Source organism: Falco naumanni, chromosome 10 (assembly GCF_017639655.2).
Source record: "Falco naumanni isolate bFalNau1 chromosome 10, bFalNau1.pat, whole genome shotgun sequence".
Taxonomy (NCBI): domain Eukaryota; kingdom Metazoa; phylum Chordata; class Aves; order Falconiformes; family Falconidae; genus Falco; species Falco naumanni.
The window spans coordinates 2,502,191-2,522,102 of record NC_054063.1 but is presented as its reverse complement, the minus strand read 5'-3'; the positions used below and the strand labels follow the sequence as shown (position 1 = coordinate 2,522,102).

The following is a 19,912-nucleotide window of genomic DNA, read 5'->3' as shown; positions in this document are numbered from 1 at the left end:
TCTTTCCCGTCATTTCCATGAGGTGTCAAATCAATCAGAAAGTGCTGCCTTCTCATCCTACGGTATTTACCACGATCAAATATACTGATGCTTCACTGAAAATTAAGAATTAGCATAGAAAAGCACTTACCTACACCAGGGAAGGGAACACTCCTTTTCCTGTTCCACTAACTAGTCAATCACAGGGACTACTGTGCTAGGAATGTTACCTACTAATACACGTATCTATGGTGTAACTGCCCATAGTGTTTATTGATGTGTCAATACAACTTCTTCTAAACAAATCTGTCAACCACACTGAGAATCTCAAACAGCTCACTGATTAAAACGTCCCACTGCAAATAAAGCCATTGGCAGGTTTTATTGTCTGATGATCTAAGCTGGGTGAATACCTAGGAAATGCTGTTGTCCTGTGAAAGTCAGGGCATGTGTGGAACTGTAATACTTAATCACATGAAAGGCATCTGTTAAGTTTTAAATTAGTATCTACAATATATACCCAGAGTTGATCAGCTGGAGGACAGAATTTAGTACAATTTAACAAGCCACACGGGCAAGATACCTGCACAACACTCATGTAGGGCCCTTCACCTCCCCAAACACGTTACCGGCCCGTGCTTGCTCCAGGCTTTCCAAAAAGGGAAAATGCCAACGTGCAGTCAGGTGGGGAACTGGAAAACAGCCCAACAGAGTAAAAGTCATTTGAAAGACTGAATGAAACTATCCTGTAAGCTGGGAAACAACAGCTCCAAATCATTTTGGTTAAAGAACAGCAGGCCTTTATTTATCCATCTTTCCCTGGGTCTGAAGCATATTTTGAAAAAATCTGCACAATATAGAAATACTAAACACCAGGATAAATACACGCTCCCCCTCCCCTTACATCATTTCTCTTTCCTCCTCACCTTCAGTGTAACTTTTCCCAGTTCATCTTTTGAAACGGCACCTCCAGGCAGTGATTTAAGAAGCTCTCTTGTTGATTTTGGCTCCTGACTCCATTCACCTCCCTCCCTCTATTCACATTTGATACCACTTCCCGTGTTTTTAATACGCTAACTTTATGTCTAAAGAATTTGACATGTTCACTCATGTCATCTACTTACCCCACACACGCAGTTCCTGCACTGCTGCTGTTGCCGCTGCAGGTAACAAGGTACCACCTGCTGACGCAGATCCCATTCAGTAAGAGGCAACGCGCTTCCTGGCCCCGAGTTACGCCAGAACATTCTCCCGGATACCTTCACTTCTGCATCTCCTGGTTTCACACATTCGTTTCCTGAGCCTCAAGATCATGTTGCTGACAAGATCGGGTCAGTCCCCGATTTGGCGTACGAGGCTCCCCAGCTACCGCAGCGGCAGCGAACAGGAGCGCACACCGCTCACTTACCCCAAGCCTGAACGCGGGAGGTGCGTGCCAAAGGGCCTGCCTGATGCAGAGCATCGCACAAAGCCCTGACATCTTCATGATTTTGGGGACCGAGACCTTTACAAGGAGTTGGCTACAAACTAAAGAATACCTCCTTCCTGCAATGTCAGAAGGGACCAGAAATCACTGACCTCCTTTAAACGACCAACCACACTCCATTTGTATTTGTTACAGAAACCATACATTTTTTGATTGAGATCTAAAAATCAAAGCATTGAAGACCTTGAACCCATTTTTATTTATTCCACTTTCTAAAGCCTCTGCGGTACTGAAAGACTCTTAATTGGATTTTGCCTCCAGCAGAAAAGGATTGAGAATTTCTTTTGCATAAGCTTCCTTCACCCCATCCAACCCAACTCACGTAACAGCAAAACAAGCGTTTTTATTTCAAACATAAAACTGACAATCAAAGAAACAAAACCACAATGCATCCTAACATCTAATATCACAGCAGCACTGTGGTTGTTCATACAGAGACGGTAACAACATAGTCCTTACGGTCACGCTGACAGCTGACACCGCAGCACTGCAGTGATTAAGCTTCTCCGATTTTCCCAGCTGCTTTCACTGTCGGTTTTGTTCCCTGCACTGAAGACAGCAGCAACGGATCACCTTCAATATAAAAATACTCAGATTAGCCCATCAGGCTGAGCCACTCCTGAGGTACATTTTAGCGGTTCTCCTGTATTTTAGCAGTGAAGACCCAGCTCACGTTAATTCTTTTGAAACGTTCCCTCGAATATTCCTGGTCCTCAGGTAACAAGGCTCCAGCTCACATGAATTTAAGTCCTGAAGCATGGTGGGAAGTATTCAGCCACTTCTTGCTTCCATGCTGTGTGAAGATGCTGAAACCTCCAAGACACACACAAATTATCTTTCCGTTTTTTAATTTTTTTTTTAAAAAAAAGCGTGCTCCAAAGCAGTTACCAGATTTGTCTTACCAGTTGTTTCAACAGGAGTATTTAAATTTATCATTTTAAAGTATTCACATAATACTCTGTGCCATAAACGAAAAATAAAATCATCATTTCTTTTGGCATCATCCTGCCAAGGTTTTGTCATTCAGACGCCCACATTTTAGTAGCTTCAAGTGGTCTTTTGCAAATGGACAAAACCAGCACTTCAAATGTATTATTTAGGATGAAGAGGGAAAGAGTTCTCAGTCATCCTGCTACAAGCCATATGCTGATCTTTGATTTGAGCTGAAAAAAACCAACAGTGTCCCCTTCACGACTTCTTAGCAGTGCTATCTGAAAACCCAACAAGCAGGTACCTCGGGGGAGTATCTTCTGTGCAGCGATCTCCGCCAGCAGCAGCATACAGGTTAAACCAATAGCCTATTCCGTTAGTAGGACTTGAATCAAATCAAAACATCCAAATAAATGTATATTAAAGCTTTATATACGTGATCAATTAACAATCAAGGAAACGCAGAGTTGACGAACAAAAGACATCTGAAAATGGAACAGTAACCCAAAGCCTCTCTCACGCCAGCACTTACCGTGTGACCTGCAACGAAGCAGAGCCCGATCCAAACTGAGTCCAGTGAAAATATTCCTGCTGGTATCAGGAAGCTCCGAATCAAACCTCACATTTATGGAGCGAAGCAGACGTTGTTGTTTAAATGAAGAACCTCACTCATGAAACGGCCGCCTCATGACTGCAATGATCAGGTTCGTTAGTCACCTGCCGTGAGAGGCGGCCACTCTGGCCGCCCCGGGCAGCACCACACCAGCCGGCCGGTACCACTTGCAAGAGCAGGTTCCGCGCCATCACAGAACGCCCCAGCCTGGCTGGTTCCCTCCTCCCTCCACAGGCTCAGCGCAGTGCTCGCCCCACACGCCGAGGCGCGTATTGACGGCGAGCAGGAGCGCTGCGGACAGCCCGCTGCCGGCACCAGCCCAACAGCTGGGAGCAGCAAACAGGCCGCAGGAACGCGGGAGGGGCAACAACTCGGAACGAGGGACACCATGTCAGAACTTCCAAGCCAGCTCTGCAGTCAGAGATGCTATGTGAACCAGATCTTTAACATTCATTCGTTACATACCAGCAGATAAAGCCAGCTCTTACTGCAGCTAAACCGGCACACAGACAAGGTCTTTTTGTAACTCTTCACCTGGACACCACTGTCATCTGGAGACGTCTCAGCCCCTTCACGCAGCAGAGCATCTCCTCCATACCCACACACTCTTCTTCCCTCCTTCCCTGCCCTCCAATGTTGTCCTTCCACCAACACAACCCTGCTGTGGCCTCATTCCACCCTCCGGGCCTCTGACACCGTAACGTCTCCTGGAGTGTGGCACCCAGGCGAGGCAGAAAGAGGCACCCGCCCAGAGGAATGCTTCAACACTTTCCAGCCCTTACCATCCTAGTCCCACCAGATGATCACAGTATGAACCATCATAACTTGTTAACTAACAAGCAAAAGACCAAAGTAAGACAGTAACTGATACTTGAATTCTAGACCAGTCTACAGACGAAGACTCAAATTGTGGTGCCCTCCAACAGAGACGTAATACACTTTCATTTAGATGATATATTTATTAAATTAGAATGAAAAAGTTAATGTACTTTAGAGTGCAAGAAACACATTTGGACACTGGACCTCAATACAGAGAAACAATGTCTTCAGAATTATTACAGCAAAAAACATCCTCTGTATGGTATTACATATCAACCAAACAAGCAGTAACATTTGTAAGGGAAAAAACATTCAGTACCATCAGCAGATGCAAAGAGCAGTAGAGAAGAAAGTAGCAAGGATCTAGCTAGACAAAAAACATTCCTACCTTTAGCAAGTTTAGGCTCTTGGCAGGACTCAGACTAGTACTAAGAGCACTGACTTTTAGCAGATGCCTGTCTTACACAGCTGGCTTTGGCTCCAAGCTGCTGAAAGCTGTTGAGTAGAAGAGCAGCATCAAACGTAGCATTATCCCATTAGCATTTTGTCAAAAGCTACAGTCATAGCGGGTGACAATTTCTTTGTTTTAAATCAAGAAACAGACCTTCAGCTCCAACACCTGAATTCCACAGACGCTAGATAACCACACGCTCCCTGCCTTTTTTCACCTCTCTCCAATTCAAACCCGACAATGAACAGTTTGACTGAGAGGATATATATGCTGAAAAGCTGAACAGGCTTATGGTAAGTGTTCTGTTCTTTTTAAAAAGATAAAAGTAGCACGTCTTGACATAAGAGTTTCAGCTATAATGCTTAATTAAAATCAAGACAAAAATTCCCCAGAACAAATAGTTAAGTATAGTGTAACGTGCTGAAATCCATCTACTGGCCATACTGCTCCTACACGTCCCATCTTCAACTCACACATCCACCCTGTTTTGTCTAATATTTGCTTAAAAAGAACAAAAAAATTCTGGAGTCAAGAGCCTCCCCCAGAGGCCCCAGCCCAGTTTATGAATAAACCTGGCGACCCCAACATTCGCACTTACCCCTCCCGTGGTTAGGACTGAAAGGCGTTTATTCTGTGCTTGCAATTGAGCTTAATAGGATGCAGTACGATTTACCAGCCATTAAGTTGAACCACGACCATTTGCTTTTATAAAAAGCTGTATTATGGATCCCAACGTTTTAATATAAAAATTTAAATATATACATTTTCCCTGAATTGTTCCATCCCTAGCAATTCATGTTATCTGTGTAAAAGTTAGAGCAAGACACTCTTCCTGGAGATATCGAAGCATTAAATCCTTACCAAGATTTACCCTTTTTGGGTGAAGATGTCACAAATCCCTGTGCTATAAAGACTAAACACCTCAAAAAATTTACCATGATTGTAGGGAAGGGGCAAGACTAACTTCTTGAAGAACACCCGTTTTATTTTAGAAAATAAAATGCGGTAACTCTACAACTGAAGGACACGAACTATAGCTTTGAATCTCATTATTGAAAAGCCAATTGGAAGATGTGTGAAGACACCCTTTCAACAGTAAATTTAAGGTGGTAAGGGATTCATTTGGGATTAAAAACTTAAAATCATACGTTATGAAAAGACAGCTTTAAAAGCTCAGAAGCTGGGATGATTTTTGGTGCTGTATTTTAAAGTTTCAGTATCGCTTTTAATCATAAAAAAATAAATAGTAATGCTCTACTGCCAGTGCTACCTAACGGCTTCTTGAATGTAAGGGGGGGAGGAAATAAAATCAGCTTTTCAGCAGATAATGAAGAAAATATTTTAATCGTGGAACATGAGACAAAGCGTGGGGAAGAAGGGAATATGGGTCCCTTTTCCCTATTCCAAACCCAGCTCTAATGTTCTCACGAATCACTCACGAGCCTAGATTTCAAGTGTACATTCATTCCAACTCTTGAAAATATAAAGGTCTATGGCTATTGTAGAAAGTATTTGAAATCAAACATCACAAAGATAAAACAGCAACATTGCACATCACTGGAAAAATAAACTGGTGCATACTATTTAAAGTGCATTACTTTACCATCTACAAAAACAGACACCGCAGAACTTTATCCAGCGGGTGTAACTGGTGCATACTGTAAGATTCTGCAGCTCCAAAATGAACTGTTATCTGAAAAAATAACACTAACAATAAATACAAGCAACCTCCAACCTCCTCTGAGGATTAGGCTATAAACTCAGATATGTTAAATTTTCTCTCGCAAAGAATTTATTTCCATCTGCATCAAATATTCATAAATTGACTACAGCAGCTGTAGCCTAACAAACCACTGAGTAACTCATAATGCCATTCAAAGATTCTGAAGCTACTACTCGTGCTTCTTATTTCAGATTACAGGAAAATACACAATTTTTCCACTAATAGAAAACTGTAATTTTGCTGAAATAAAGGTGTAAAGAAAGAAGCCTTATAACCAGATCATAGATTTCTGCTTTTTTAATGTAAGACAACACCTTAAATAATTGTTTACGGCTTCAGTAACTTTCCAGGTAGAAAGAAAATAAAAATCTCGCCTTCTGCACTTATCCTTTGAAACAGCCATGGGAATGCAGAAGTAGGTAGAGTGCAATTAACTGTGGGAGTACATTAAGGCTCAGTCCCGCTCTCTGCCACAGCAATACATACTGTACGAGTTAAAAGTTACTTGTTAGGATTTTACAGATACGTAACAACACCGTACGGGAGGATAAAGCCCCAAATGCACACCAGGTAATATATTGCTTTGGTGTATGATGAGTAACTGAATAGAAGATGCTCATTACAAACACCAACAGCGCAATTTAAGAAATTTGCTTATTAAACAAAAAATCTTCAATCAGAAACAACTGAATATATCACAGCAATAACTAAACACCACAGGACAAGGTAAGGGTCTTTCTTTTAATTTCTGGCAGACACAGGCTGCTTGATGAAACCTAAATACTTTAACAGATCAATTATGTTTAAAGAGCAAGCCTTCCGGGGGGGGGGGGGGGGGCGGGGGGAAGGTTTTTTCCAACCTAACAAACAGTAGTAAATCCTGTACTGCATAGAGTTACTTTGTAAGAACAAGTTTATGAAAAGGGGGAGAGAAAGAAAAAAAAAAAAAGCAGCATTACTCCCCACCCCATCAGAACATAACTACACAGGGCATAGCTGATAGTAAAGATGCTTCAATGCTGTACTGTAGGACACAAGCTAAACTGAGTATGTACAGATTGAGAAAGAAAGTGAAAAAGATCCAAATGTCCAAGGAGAAAAGGGGTACAATCTTTCACACAGGATGCGCTCGCTAACAGAAAGCTGCTGGGACATTCTTCCTCTAGCTAAATCCCTGGCTTGGCAAGTAAAAATAAGTGGCATCGAGGACAAGGACTATGCAGGAAGTGCGAATCTATGATTCTTCAGCTATCTGAAGCAAGGAGTTGATAGCTGCATCCTTGTTCCCCCTCTGAGCTTCAAGCACTGAGCGGATTACTTCCCTGTCCATGTTGGGAAACATGTCCTGGATAGACTTCAGGTCCTCTTCATTACACAGGTGCTGAGGGTTGACCGCAGGAGGTGGTATTGCCACTGGCACCATGCCTGGATTACAGACTGCAGGCATCCCTGCAGGCAAAACACAGAAGAAAAAAACCCACAAAACATACATGAGTGGAAAATTAAATTAAATTAAATAAATCAATGATTTTGAAGAAGAAAGCAGCTCATGACTCACCCCAAGTCATCAACTTTTTTTTTTTTTTTTTTTTTTTTAACATGTACTCAGGGGTGGGGGGAGATGGCAGAGATTAGACCTAGACCGTTGCAATCACAATACATTTTTCTGGAACAGGTTCTCTGCCCAAGTTATGTTCCAGAAGTGCTAAACTACAGTATGGCAACAGGTATAGCTCAAGAATTAGGTATGATTTGCATTAACCAGGAAGACACATCACTAACCGAACACTAAGCACATGACAGAAAGGTGTGGTTGGCTGCCCCCCATCATATTTTAGCCCCTAGTGTATTCACGTTGTGATGAAAAAGATGATTTTACATCAGCAATATGCAGAACTGATACTGAGACATTCAATTCATGCAAGCTCCGCTGCATTCAAAGGAAAGCAAAGTACTTAGGTCCACAAGAAAACTCGATGACACTCATAAGCAAATTTTAAGCAAATGTTTTTCTCTGGTTAAAGTTCCATCAAGTTCAGCCTGCAAAAGTCACAAAGTGGCAGAACAGCAATTCCTCTCATGCCTACAGGGGTACACACTGCTCCAACCTGTGCTGCTGCCAGAGGACAACATTCATCTGACACTTACGAACTTCTTGTACATCTGTGAAAACTTAAAGCACTGACAGTTTACAAAGATTGTCTTAGGAAATGAGTTTTCTAATTCCTGTTAAAAGAAATTATTAGACTTAAGTTCCTTTTCATCACTTAACTTTTATAATTATGCAAAAATCCATCGCTGAAAATACAATTTGGTTTTATAAAACTAAAACCAGCTGTAGTATACATCTAAGAGCCGTTATCAATTCTGAAAATGCTGTATTTCACGTCTTGTCTAAATAGTTCCAGACCTGACTGCCGTAGTCCCACACCTTTGGGGGGGCTTTTCCAGTTCTGCCATGCTGGTGCCAAGGAGAAATACGTGCACCTCTGCACAAACACGCGCCGATTCGCACAGCCGCCTGGTAAAGCCTTTGTGTTTGCTCTCTACGTGTACCCGAGCGTTTTGTCCACTGCTTGAAACACTATTCAGCTGGTATGCGAAGGACCTGGGAGTCCCGGTGGCCAGGGAGTTGCCCATGGGCCAGCAGTGTGCCCTCGTGGCCAGTGGGATCCTGAGGGGCATCAGGAGCGTGGCCAGCAGGTCGAGGGGGGTGATCCTCCCCCTCTGCTCTGCCCTAGTGAGGCCACATCTGGGGTGCTGTGCCCAGTGCTGGGCTCCCCAGTTCCAGAGGGACAGGGAGCTGCTGGAGAGGGGCTGGCAGAGGCTACAGAGGTGATGAGGGGATGGAGCATCTCCCGTATGGGGACAGGCTGGGAGAGCTGGGCCTGCCCAGCCTGGGGAAGGGAAGGCTGAGAGGGGATCTCATCGATGCACACACATCTCTCCAGGGCGAGTGCCGACAGGACGGGCCAGGCTCTTCGCAGCGGTGCCCAGAGACAGGACAAGGGGCAACGGGCGCAGACTGCAGCACAGGAGGTTCCTTCTGAATGTGAGGAAGCACTTCTTCACCTTGAGGGTGCTGGAGCACTGGGACAGTTCTGCCCAGAGAGGCTGTGGGGTCTCCTTCCCTGGAGACATTCAAAACGTGCCCAGATGCAATCCTGTGCAATGTGCTCTAGGAGAATCTGCTCTGGCAGGGGGCTGGACTAGATGGTCTCCAGAGGTCCCTTCCAACCCTGACCATTCCATGATTGTTACAGAATAGTCTACAGTAATTCAAAGATCTTTATGGGCGTAATGACCAATCAAGAAATCACCACCAAATGTTAGTTTTTTCTTTACATATAATACTTTTAACACCAGCCTTACTATGTGATTTTATTTCCCATTTACTACTGTAAGATCCTTCTGCAACCTGCTGCAGTCAGAGATTTCATAAATTGCTAAGAGTTTTTGTTTTGACAAACTGCCCGTTAGCCCCCTTCCCTCAATTATTTTTTTAAAAAATATGATGCACCCCCCAGACCAAAGGCCTCCCTCCATTAGGGGATGACTCATACTTATCTTTATCGGTTCATCAGCTTTTCAAAATAGCTCTTACAACCACAAGAGGACCTTTATTGTATCAGAGCATCATATGACAGGAAGAGTCCTTGCAAATAATGTGTTCAAAACGCAGCTGGCAAGATGGTATGCACAGACCACATGATCCTTACCCACATACTCATATGCCTACAGTTTCTAAGGTATGAGCTTTCCCTACATAACCATGTCCCCTTCTCCTAAAGTTAACCTAGTTAGTTGTTTTAATCAGCTCTTTCTAATCTCCATAGGTTTTAATCTGTCTGTGCAATAGGAAACAGTTACCTCAGAACTGTTCATAAAAGGATTCTCAGTTTGCTTCTGAATGCAAGGCTAATTAAGCAATAGGTTACATACTGCAACTAGTTAAAAAAAATGTATCAGAAATGCAAGACTGGGAACAAATGTCGTCTTACCTGCATTTTTTTACTGATCATCTTAACAGTGTCTCTGTTAAGGTGTCTCTTCCTCCCCCATGCTATGGTCTCACGTTCCAAATGGCTTTTTTTTGTACTCCCTTACATACTTGTATCTTTAGAGTCACTTAATTACCTGAACGATTCTAGGTTCTCTGCTTCTTTAACATAAATAGTTCTACACTCCTTACACATTTGATCTTCAAAAGCTTTGTTATTCAACCTTATTACCTGTTTAGATTTAATACGTAATTTAACACTCTCACATTCCCTCATTCGGGCAGATGTCCCAATTTTTGGCAGAAAACCACTTTACTGTTGTACTGCAGAGGATTTTTCTAGAGTTCAGCAAGGGAGTTTGGTGGGTTTTTTTTTTAAATCTGGCATACATTTACTTTGAGAAGCTAACATTTTTTACGTAGTTTTTAGTACACCAGTTTAAAAAAAAAAAAGCAAGCTAATCTCAATTACTGCTTTTTAAGTTAAACAAAGGTGAATTGTTACCGTCACCACTATCATACATCTTCAAAATAAGATACTTTTTGAACCAGGTTTCATATATTACCCAGGAGTAGATCAAAAGCTGCTTGTCTTCCATTGGAATTCTAACTGCTCCAAAAGCACAATAACGTAAAGCAAATCTACAACCAACATAGTTTTCAAGTATGCCTCTTTGCAGCCTCATCTCAGCATAATGACTGCAAGTACTTAAGTGATCAAGTACATTGAGACTACATTGTACTACTTTACTCAGACTTAGTATCTCCTAAAAAAAAAGCAAAGAGCAATTCCAATACTTACCTTGCCTTTCCAGATTTTCTTTAATGTATTTCATTAAAAATGTCTATGCTCACTCTAGCTTATACATAATTTTAGTATCTCAGTGAATATCTTCTTTCAATAAGCTGTATTAAAATGCACATTCAAGGTTGTATCGGCTAAACCCATCTTAACTTACATCAGTTCTGGCTCAAAAGGTACTATAGTTGAATATAGTTTGACTGCATACATTGCAAATGTGATTTTATCTAACATACTCTTTGCTATTTCTTTCCTCACCCTGGACTTCTGTCCTATCTGAAGGGATGCATTACTGAATTGTAAGCACCTCCATACCCACCAACGTTCTCCAATTTTGATTTTAAAATTCCCCTTGTAATCACCTTAAGTTTTATTAGAGGCAAAAAAGAAACTAGATGCTTTAAGTCTAATGTACAGGCTGCATCTATTTGAAAAGGTTCATGCTGGCAACTAAAAGAAGTGTCCTTCTCACCATACATTTATTACCTACACATTGGAACCACGTCTCTGCCAGGCCACACCACCAGGACACCTATCGCCTCTTCCACAGCAGCCTAAAATTTAGCTCTAGAGCTTCTTATGCCATTTGGACTATGGCCCCTGGAATTCTGTCTGGCACTATGTGTTTGAACATATGGCAAATCAGACCATGTGTGCACCCTGGAGTCAAACCACTGTGCAGTCCTCCTCAACACTGCAAACAGACTTTACCCAATAATCGTATCGAGCAGCATTTCAGACTGCCTATTCCATAGCTTCAACAAGTCTCAACTCCTTCCTCACATTTCCTACAAAAAAATCTAGATATTTACAACAGGTGAACAAAGACGCATGGCCTCAAAAAAAAAAAAAGTTGCAAAGTACCTGAAAGAACAGAGCAATGGAAGTTGTGTTTTACATCTAAAGTTTCCTAAAATTCTTTAGTAAGTCACCAGCACCCCAAGATTATCCAACTATCAGCCTAACTTGTGCAGAAACTGCCCATACCGGTTACTTTAAAAATATTAATCCAAATGAAACATGAGGCTCACTGAGTACCACAGCATCCTACAGCTTACCAATAGTTTCAGTGTCTTGTAGATGTAAAAAAAAAAGAAAATAAATTAAAAAAATAAATCTAGATCAGCACAGTTTTCCTTACTGCTTTCACCAAAACAAGGTAATTATGAAACTAGATAGCTGTACAGGCAGTATTATTTTCAGTCTAAATTATTGATTTTAGAGACAAAGTTCTTAATAGCATTGTTTTCCACTGAAGAATTTCAAAACCCATTTTCTCAGCTCTTAACAGTTCTAGAATTAGTTTATGCTGTCTACAACCACACTATACACAAACAGGTGTTACTATCACAGTGATTCTTAATAAAACCCTCCATAATAAATGCTTACTTGTTACAAAACTCAACATTCAAGCTATACAAATACCAATGTAAAGAGTACCTTGGTTTTTTGCTTTGTTCCACACTCAGGCTAAAAGCATCTATAATTTCTGATTTATAAAACAGTAAGCAAGACTTAAGCATAAGCTTGAAGGAACTACACACTAAAATTTAGCAAATTATATATATGCGGTCATTAGAGAAAGTTTTAATAAATGCCAAAGTTATTAAATGTTCAGTAAAAAGTTGCTTTACATATTAAGCACCTCATTTCCCTAACAGGTGAAAACAAACTAAACCACGTAAGAATTCACTGTCAATGGAATTGCACGTTCCCATTTTGCTCTCAGATATTAGGTAAGTGTTATAAATCAGAAGAATGAAGCAGTTTTCCAGTTCAGTGAAATGGCAATGGCAAACATGCTGACATAAGCAGTGACATTCCAATACACGAAACAAGCACGTACAACAGCAAGTCAATCGCTGTGAGCGCCAATGGAAGCATCAAAGCAGAATTAACAGGGTAAACTTTTTCTACCTGCACACAAGGCATTACACACTTTTTATTTTCTTTTCTGGTTCAGTGCCCTGTGTTTAATTTCTTCACTTGTTTTTACTCTGTCCCATGCATAGTCCCTTTCAAAGTAAACTCGGGAACATTCTCAACACTAATTCTTTCATTTAAATGAAGAAATCAGTATCCTTTTTAAAAATAGACAAATAGAACTTAATGATATTTGCTGCAGGAAAATCAGTGCTAAAATATGTATACCACCATTCCTTTTTTTTTAAAAAAAAGTTGCTTCTTTGCGAACTACTAGAACAGCGAAGTGTACAGACCCACAGAAAAATTCTGCAGTTCCACTGCTCAGAATAAACCAAATTGTGACAACCACATAAGTTTTATTTACTCCATATTTCTAAAACTCAGAGCATCATGAAATGACATTTTATCTTGCAAGGAGTAATTCTAGAATTTTCTGAACATACTTGATTGAACACCAATGCTTTTATCAAAGTTAAGGATGTCACAATATCTTTGCACAATTCAAAATCAAAGATGTCATAGTAAAGTAAGTCTAAATTGAAGGAAAATTGATCTCCTATAACATAATTTGCCTTCAGACTTCTAGACAGATGCTTAACTTGACATGGATCAAAGATGTGCACGAAACATATACACTGATGAAAAAAAAAAGTGTTATCTTTTTGAAAAAAGGCTTATTTGAAGATTAACAGAAGGCAACTGGTAGGCTGTCTTCTCAATGTCATTCCAGAACCAAGTTCTTCACTCTCAAGTTTACAAAAAGTCATGACATCACCTGCTTCTCCCCAAACCTTGCAGCAGCAGAACAGTTTCAAGATCAGTTTCTCTTCTAAGAAACCAGCTCTCTGACACAGAACAGTTTCAGAACCATCAAATCACATTTTATCCTTCACACCATTACCGCCAATTACTTTAACTATTACAGCTTGAAGCTGAGCAGATGCCTTTTAAGACTTTCCAAGAGGTTAGAGGGGCTATAACAATTTCCAGGAGATGCCCTGAATTGTTCTATTGTGACATCCCAGTGGCAATACCTTGTGATACAGTCTGCTGTAACAAATAAAGCTGTTTAGATGAGTTCATGCAAAGACACTTGAGTCAATGAGGATGGGAGTGAGGCAAGAGCTTGGAAACTTACCCAGAGCAAAGTACTCAAGCCCTAAAGATAGGTGAAAATGAAGGGGCAAGGGGAAAGGAATAAGACACGGGAAAGAAATATTAATCTATTTTCAAAAGGAAATTAATCATTTAGCTTCCAAAGGTGAAAGTTGGATAAACTGAGGCAATTGGGTAAAACCTGAACTACCTCATATCAAAACCTAAATGCTGCTAGGATTCAGTCTACCAACTAATTTGCTTCAGCACTCTGAACAAGTTTCCTAAATGTGGTGTTTTTACAAAAGTAACAGAGGAAATCTTTTCAAAATAAGTAAACCACCAGGTGTCTGCAGCAAGGATTGTATTTTATAGCCCACAAAGGACAACATACATCCATGGTTTTCTCAACAAATAGCTTGTGACGTTAGTAACCCATGAAACTCAATACAGACACCTAGAGAAATAAGGTACACACACACACACCTTTGCCTCAATAAAAAAATGGTATTCTGGACTCTGATAGGGCATTGAAACACATGGGGTTTTAATGCACAGGTGTTTGTAAGGTAAGTACAAATTGATTGCTGATTTATCCCATGAATACTTAGCTGGTAAGAAATATGTCTTGATTATTGAACTAACTTTTCTTAGCTTACTGTCTCTGATACGCTATCAAGATCAGCCTGGACTGTAAGCAACTAGTATACCACAACCTTCTACAGCCTAAACTGAGTAATCTTTAGAAAAACAAACAGGTAGATAAACATAACTTCCATAAGAGCAACAGGACTGACAAGTTCAAATTTTCTGAAACAATCCACAGATATATCATCTATGGCAACTACAGTTTGTAGCAACTAGTGCTATTGTCAGCAAGTTTTTCATTTTTAAAACTTCTGAAATTAATCAACATGGTGCAAGAATATTCTGTGGCCATTTCTGCTCTCACCACAGCTCTGTAACATCTACCATCAAATGTGGGGAAAAGAACATTACCTGTGTTGGCATTTCAAGCTTCATGTGCTTAACACAGTGACTAAGTGCTTGCTCCTACTATTTACCTCAGCTTGCATGATAAGAGATAAGCATGAGGAATTAGTTGCTTCAACCTTAATTAGAAGATTAGTTACGTATACTTGGTTTTGAACAAAAATTTTCTGTTACACAAAAACAACTTGGCCTTTGTGACACTGCTCAATTTAACTTAATGCTATCTCTTCTTACAGCACAATTATTTTGGACATTAACAAATAACTCAAACTGTCTGGATAATCATTTTAGTCCACTCACTGTACTTCCATCATAGATAAGATTTAGACTCTTACAGTCTTGCCCAAGAGCAGAATCTCCTCCTTTCATACTGATGTTCTACCACTGCCCTTCTTGAGGCAGCCTCAAAAAGAGAGACAACCCTGCAGGGTTCCAAAGGAAGCGTACGGCAGAGCTCCCCCCGGGGTACGATCGGTTCAGCTGGGCAGGGAGGGCCAGCAGCTCGCAGGCGCCTTGCTGCAAGACGATACAGAACCCAGGAGCAGCCCCTAGTTCATATACAGAGAACATTCCGACAATACTCCAGGTCTTCCAAGATGCACTACTGGTTCCTTTTATAACTTGAAATTACTTTTATTAAGCCATACCATTAAATGTATGAAACAGTAAAAGTATTCTGAAGTCAAGTCACTTTCAAAGTCCAAACCTAACTATCCATCTAATTATTATGAGCGGGTCATTGATTAGTGAATCGGCAAAAGCTTTAAAACTCACAGTGCTTTGAGAAATTTTGATGGTGCCCACAGAAATTCTAAACCAGCAAACTCAAAGCACAGTAACATTAAAAAAAAAAATCATAACCACCAAAAATAGGTCAAAGGTGGCTCATAGTAAGTTTGGCATTTATGAAGTTAAAGGAGTACATTTAAGCTTTCCTAGAACAAAAGTTCAAATCCAAGGGTACATCTTTGCAATGCTTTACAAATACAAGTCACAGAATCAGGAAGAATTTTCAATACAGAAGATTATCATAGCAGTAATTAAAACAAACATGCTGGAACTTTGCAGAAGGGCACAGCTCCAACATACAGATCAATAAAATTGGCACAAAGGAAAATTCTTACATGCTAGAATGTCAGGCACTACTGTCAATTGCTAAACATTAGTTATTTCTTTACTTGTCCAAATAGATTTATGAAGTATTACCAAAAATATTCTCCAAATTATAAAATCTGCAGAACATAAGATCTGAACATCAAGATGCACCACTGTACTTGTTTTTCCATTTTGAAGGTCTAATATCAGTTTTATCTGTTCAGTTCTACGTCTAATTCAATTATACCTGAAAGTACTCTCTTTGTCATTTCTGCTGTTCGTACTCTGGCTGGCACAGTAATTTTGCAATAGGGATATTCTCATGTTGATCCGTTCAAGAAGTTCTACAGCACCTTTATTACATTGCTATATGTACCACCCCAGCTATTGTTTTTCTTTCAACCATACACGAGCTAAGCATGTTTGAAGTTCACCAACTGCTTCAGCATATAGGGATGCAATGAATCTATAAGCAAAAAATGTATGGTATCTAATTCAAACACAGAAAAGCTATAGATAAGTCTGGCTTACCACAATGGCATCACACTTCAGGAAGCACGCATAAGTTGGAACCAGTTCATTGGCAAAGCAAGCAAGACTTAAATCCTGAGAATTAAGCTATAGGGATAAAAGCACTTCAAGCGAAGCAAACTGCATGTTTTCATCCAGGAAAGAAGTATGTAACCGAACTTTTCCATGTTTTGCTCTAACTTAGCTCTGTACAAATGAAACAGGAGGTATGGTCCTTTACAGAGTATGAAATTTCAAATTCAATCAGAAATTGAGTCTTTAAAAAACTCACACAACAGAACTGTTGTCAGCCTCCAGCACCGCAGTTAGGTCCCACACACTCTTATCACTCATTCATGCACTTGTATGCAAAGAAATTCAAAATATGTAAATTTGTATCTTGTTTTATTTAAGAAGTACGCATATAACTGAATAAATCTCCATGCAAACTGGAGTTTTTAAGAGCTGTAAGTGAAAGACACAAAAAACCCAAGTGAACTTTACTTATCAGTTATGTAAGTAGGGCAAATTCAAGCTTATTTACATACTTTAAACTTTTCATTTTTGATAGAAAAGTTACAAACCCAAAATTAGCACATCTTTCTATACAAGTCCAAAACCTACTCTGCACAGACCAAGAGAACTGACAATACCTGCTTTAGCTCTTCTTGATTATTTACATAACGATCTCAGCTTCCTAACATTTTTCACTCGCTGTGCTACACGCTCCCCATGCTGTGTAGCAAGCTTCCAACAAAGCACCTTCAAAGACCACGGAAGAGTCAATCTGTTTATGGGCTATTTAAGCTGCAGGTCTGACAGCACAAGTCATCTGGGGCACTTTCTGATGTCTGAAGAGTTTCATACATGGATTGCCACCGTTTAAATGAGCACACGTTAGAGCGCAGCCTGATGGTATTTAATTATTCAGTGACCTGACAGTCTAAAATAAATATTCAAAAAGAGAAGCCTTCAAGTTACTTGTTCCAACTTGATAGTCATTTTAAGCCATTCAATCAAACCGACACAGCTCCCTTAAACAGGGTACAATACTGAAAGCAGACCTACACCGAATTCACTCACTCCTCCCCTCCCAAGAACATATAATGGGAAAAGCAGTTAAGGACAAATCTCTCATAGCTTCCTTCCCATTCTGAAAAAATAGGAGAAATTTGGTAGTTATTTCTGCAAAACCCTTCATCTGGAAGTTTTAAGAGTCTTCACAGAAAGAAAACATACCTGCTATAGGCACATATCCAACTCCCTGCTGATACACAGTGGGCATCAGGACCACTGGCTGCGGCTGCATCATCATGGCAGCTGGCAAAGACTGGACACAGAAAACACAGATTAGAACTACTCAAGAAATAGAACAAAGCAAAACCAGCAATTAAAACAATTAAAGCAGTATTTTCAAAGAGTCACATTGCAAATCCAGGTTCAATATTACAATATGACTATACTAAGTGCTAAACTATATTAAGCAAAATCTCTGGCAAATTAACTGAACTACCATCATTTTAAATGGCAATTAATTTGCCCATAAATCAATGTAAACACATCATGTCAAACTTTCGTTCTGTAGCAGTTTCACAAATTCCCTCACTGAAGCCAATTATTTCAAAACAGAGGTTTAACCAGCTTTCATATCTTATTCTTGTGAATTGACTACACAACATACTAATCATAAATTTTATCTTAGAGCAAACCTGAATGGTCCTAGAAGCAAATTTTAGTTCAATTATTTTTTAGGTAAACCAGATAAATACCCATTTACAACCTAACCAAAAAGTATTTACTGGCTTTAATATTTTCAACTGCTAATCAAAGTTCAGTATAATTTTTATATATTATTTTAAACACTAGTACACACAAACACCCAGTAAGGTGCTATGGAACTACTTCTACTTCAACCTTAAAATATCTCCCTCTCACTACCCAAGAAGCTTTTCTCCCTTCCTACTCCCACTCCAGGCTCAGCTTACCGTATACGACATAACCAGATTTATCATTCCTTCCTTGTCATCACCCTGCCTTCCACTCAGGCTATACCATTCATCCTCCACATTTCCTTGTTTCAGAGACTCAGGTATTGTAATGTGTGTCCAAGCGATACGGTCATCCATTGAAAATGCCCGCTGGGATATAATTTAAAAAAAACAAACAAACATATTATCAACTTAATTATACTGGAAAAAAAAATATCTTAAAATTATTCTTGACTTCAGTTTTATGCTATTTAATTTTATCAATTTTGGTTTCAAGTTATTAGTTTTGAAACTACTGAAGTATCAGTAAATATTGCAGCCATCTCCTTTCCAACAAGGATGAATAATACTTAAGTGGAATTAATAGACTGATTGCAGCTATTTAATAATAAGAAACTGAAAAGCTAGAACAGAACAATTCTAGAAATAAAGCATATGTTTATCAGCATAGCCTGCGTGAATCTAGTGACATCATATTAGAGGCCATTAAATGAATGCAAACAGCTTCTGTTCACAGCACTATGAAAGGCTGTGAGCTCCAGTAATTCAAGAGCAGATATGAGTACTGCTCCTGCCACTCCTGCTGCAGCCACGAAAGAAGACAATTCAACTCATCAACCAAGCCCAGGAAATAGCATCCAAAAGCCTCACTTGCATAATGACTGCACAGCTGCTGCAGTGTCAAGTTTTAACACACAGTAAGAGAGGCAGCAAAAAAAAAGAGGCAAACCACAGACCTCAGCATCAGTTGCAGACTCTTAAGTTTCTGCAAATAAATCCTAGTGACTACACACACTCTATATTTGACATTTATTCTCAGCATTTCTGAATTTGGGAAAGCTTCCAAGCTCCTTGTGAGTTAGAATAACACCGAAGAATTTCTGAGTAAAACAGCATTGTATAAACAGGCTATTTTTAATAGGGACAGTACAGAATATAAGGCTTCAGGGCATTTTGATAGCGAAGAGGAGCTTAAACACCACTCAAGACATTGTTGCTTCTCTTCCTTTGCACGGAACCCTGCTAATGCCCCTTATCAGCTACCAAAGTAACAGCTCTGATATTCCTGGGGAAGAGTAAAGCCTTATGGATTGCTGCTGTTGGGATTCTGAAAAAAATTTATCATCTCCCAGACAGCACAGCTAAGAAACAGCCTTTGGTAACTCAATCCTTTTTTGCAAGATTTCACCCAAACCTCAGTCCAAACACAGGAGATGGGGAGGAAGGAAAAATATAGTAGTTCTGACCTCATCAAATATCTCTAGATAAAAAGAGTCCACACCCGGGGGAACAGTGCACTGAATCACTTTGTTCCAGCGGGGGTTCTTGGCTCCGTTATGTGCTGTTGGAGTTTCATACACAGCATACCCCAGCCGTATTCGACAGTATGGATCCATGCGGGTCATTCCATAGTTCTTTGCCAATTTTGCCTGGAAAAAGAAGAAAGCCTGTAAGCATGTAATATTAACCATAACTTGAGAAGGTAATTAATATTAGTTCAC

General features: G+C 40.0%; 1 protein-coding gene across 5 annotated transcripts in view; it reads right to left on the bottom strand.

Annotated features, from left to right (window-relative positions):
* Positions 1-6,283: 6,283 nt before the first annotated feature.
* LOC121094535 (toll interacting protein) overlaps positions 6,284-19,912 on the bottom strand; it is a 66,655-nt gene continuing 53,026 nt past the window's right edge. For 4 of the 5 annotated variants that reach the window (XM_040608262.1, XM_040608263.1, XM_040608259.1 and 1 more), the window contains 5 exons: positions 19,658-19,840; positions 18,408-18,560; positions 17,662-17,752; positions 13,868-13,888; positions 6,284-7,450 (listed from right to left, as the gene is read on the bottom strand). In XM_040608262.1, coding sequence (XP_040464196.1) covers positions 7,236-7,450; positions 13,868-13,888; positions 17,662-17,752; positions 18,408-18,560; positions 19,658-19,840 — 663 coding nt within the window. In that variant the 3' untranslated portion in view covers positions 6,284-7,235. The remainder of the gene's footprint in view (positions 7,451-13,867; positions 13,889-17,661; positions 17,753-18,407; positions 18,561-19,657; positions 19,841-19,912) is intronic. The other variant, XM_040608260.1, reaches the window with a different exon arrangement.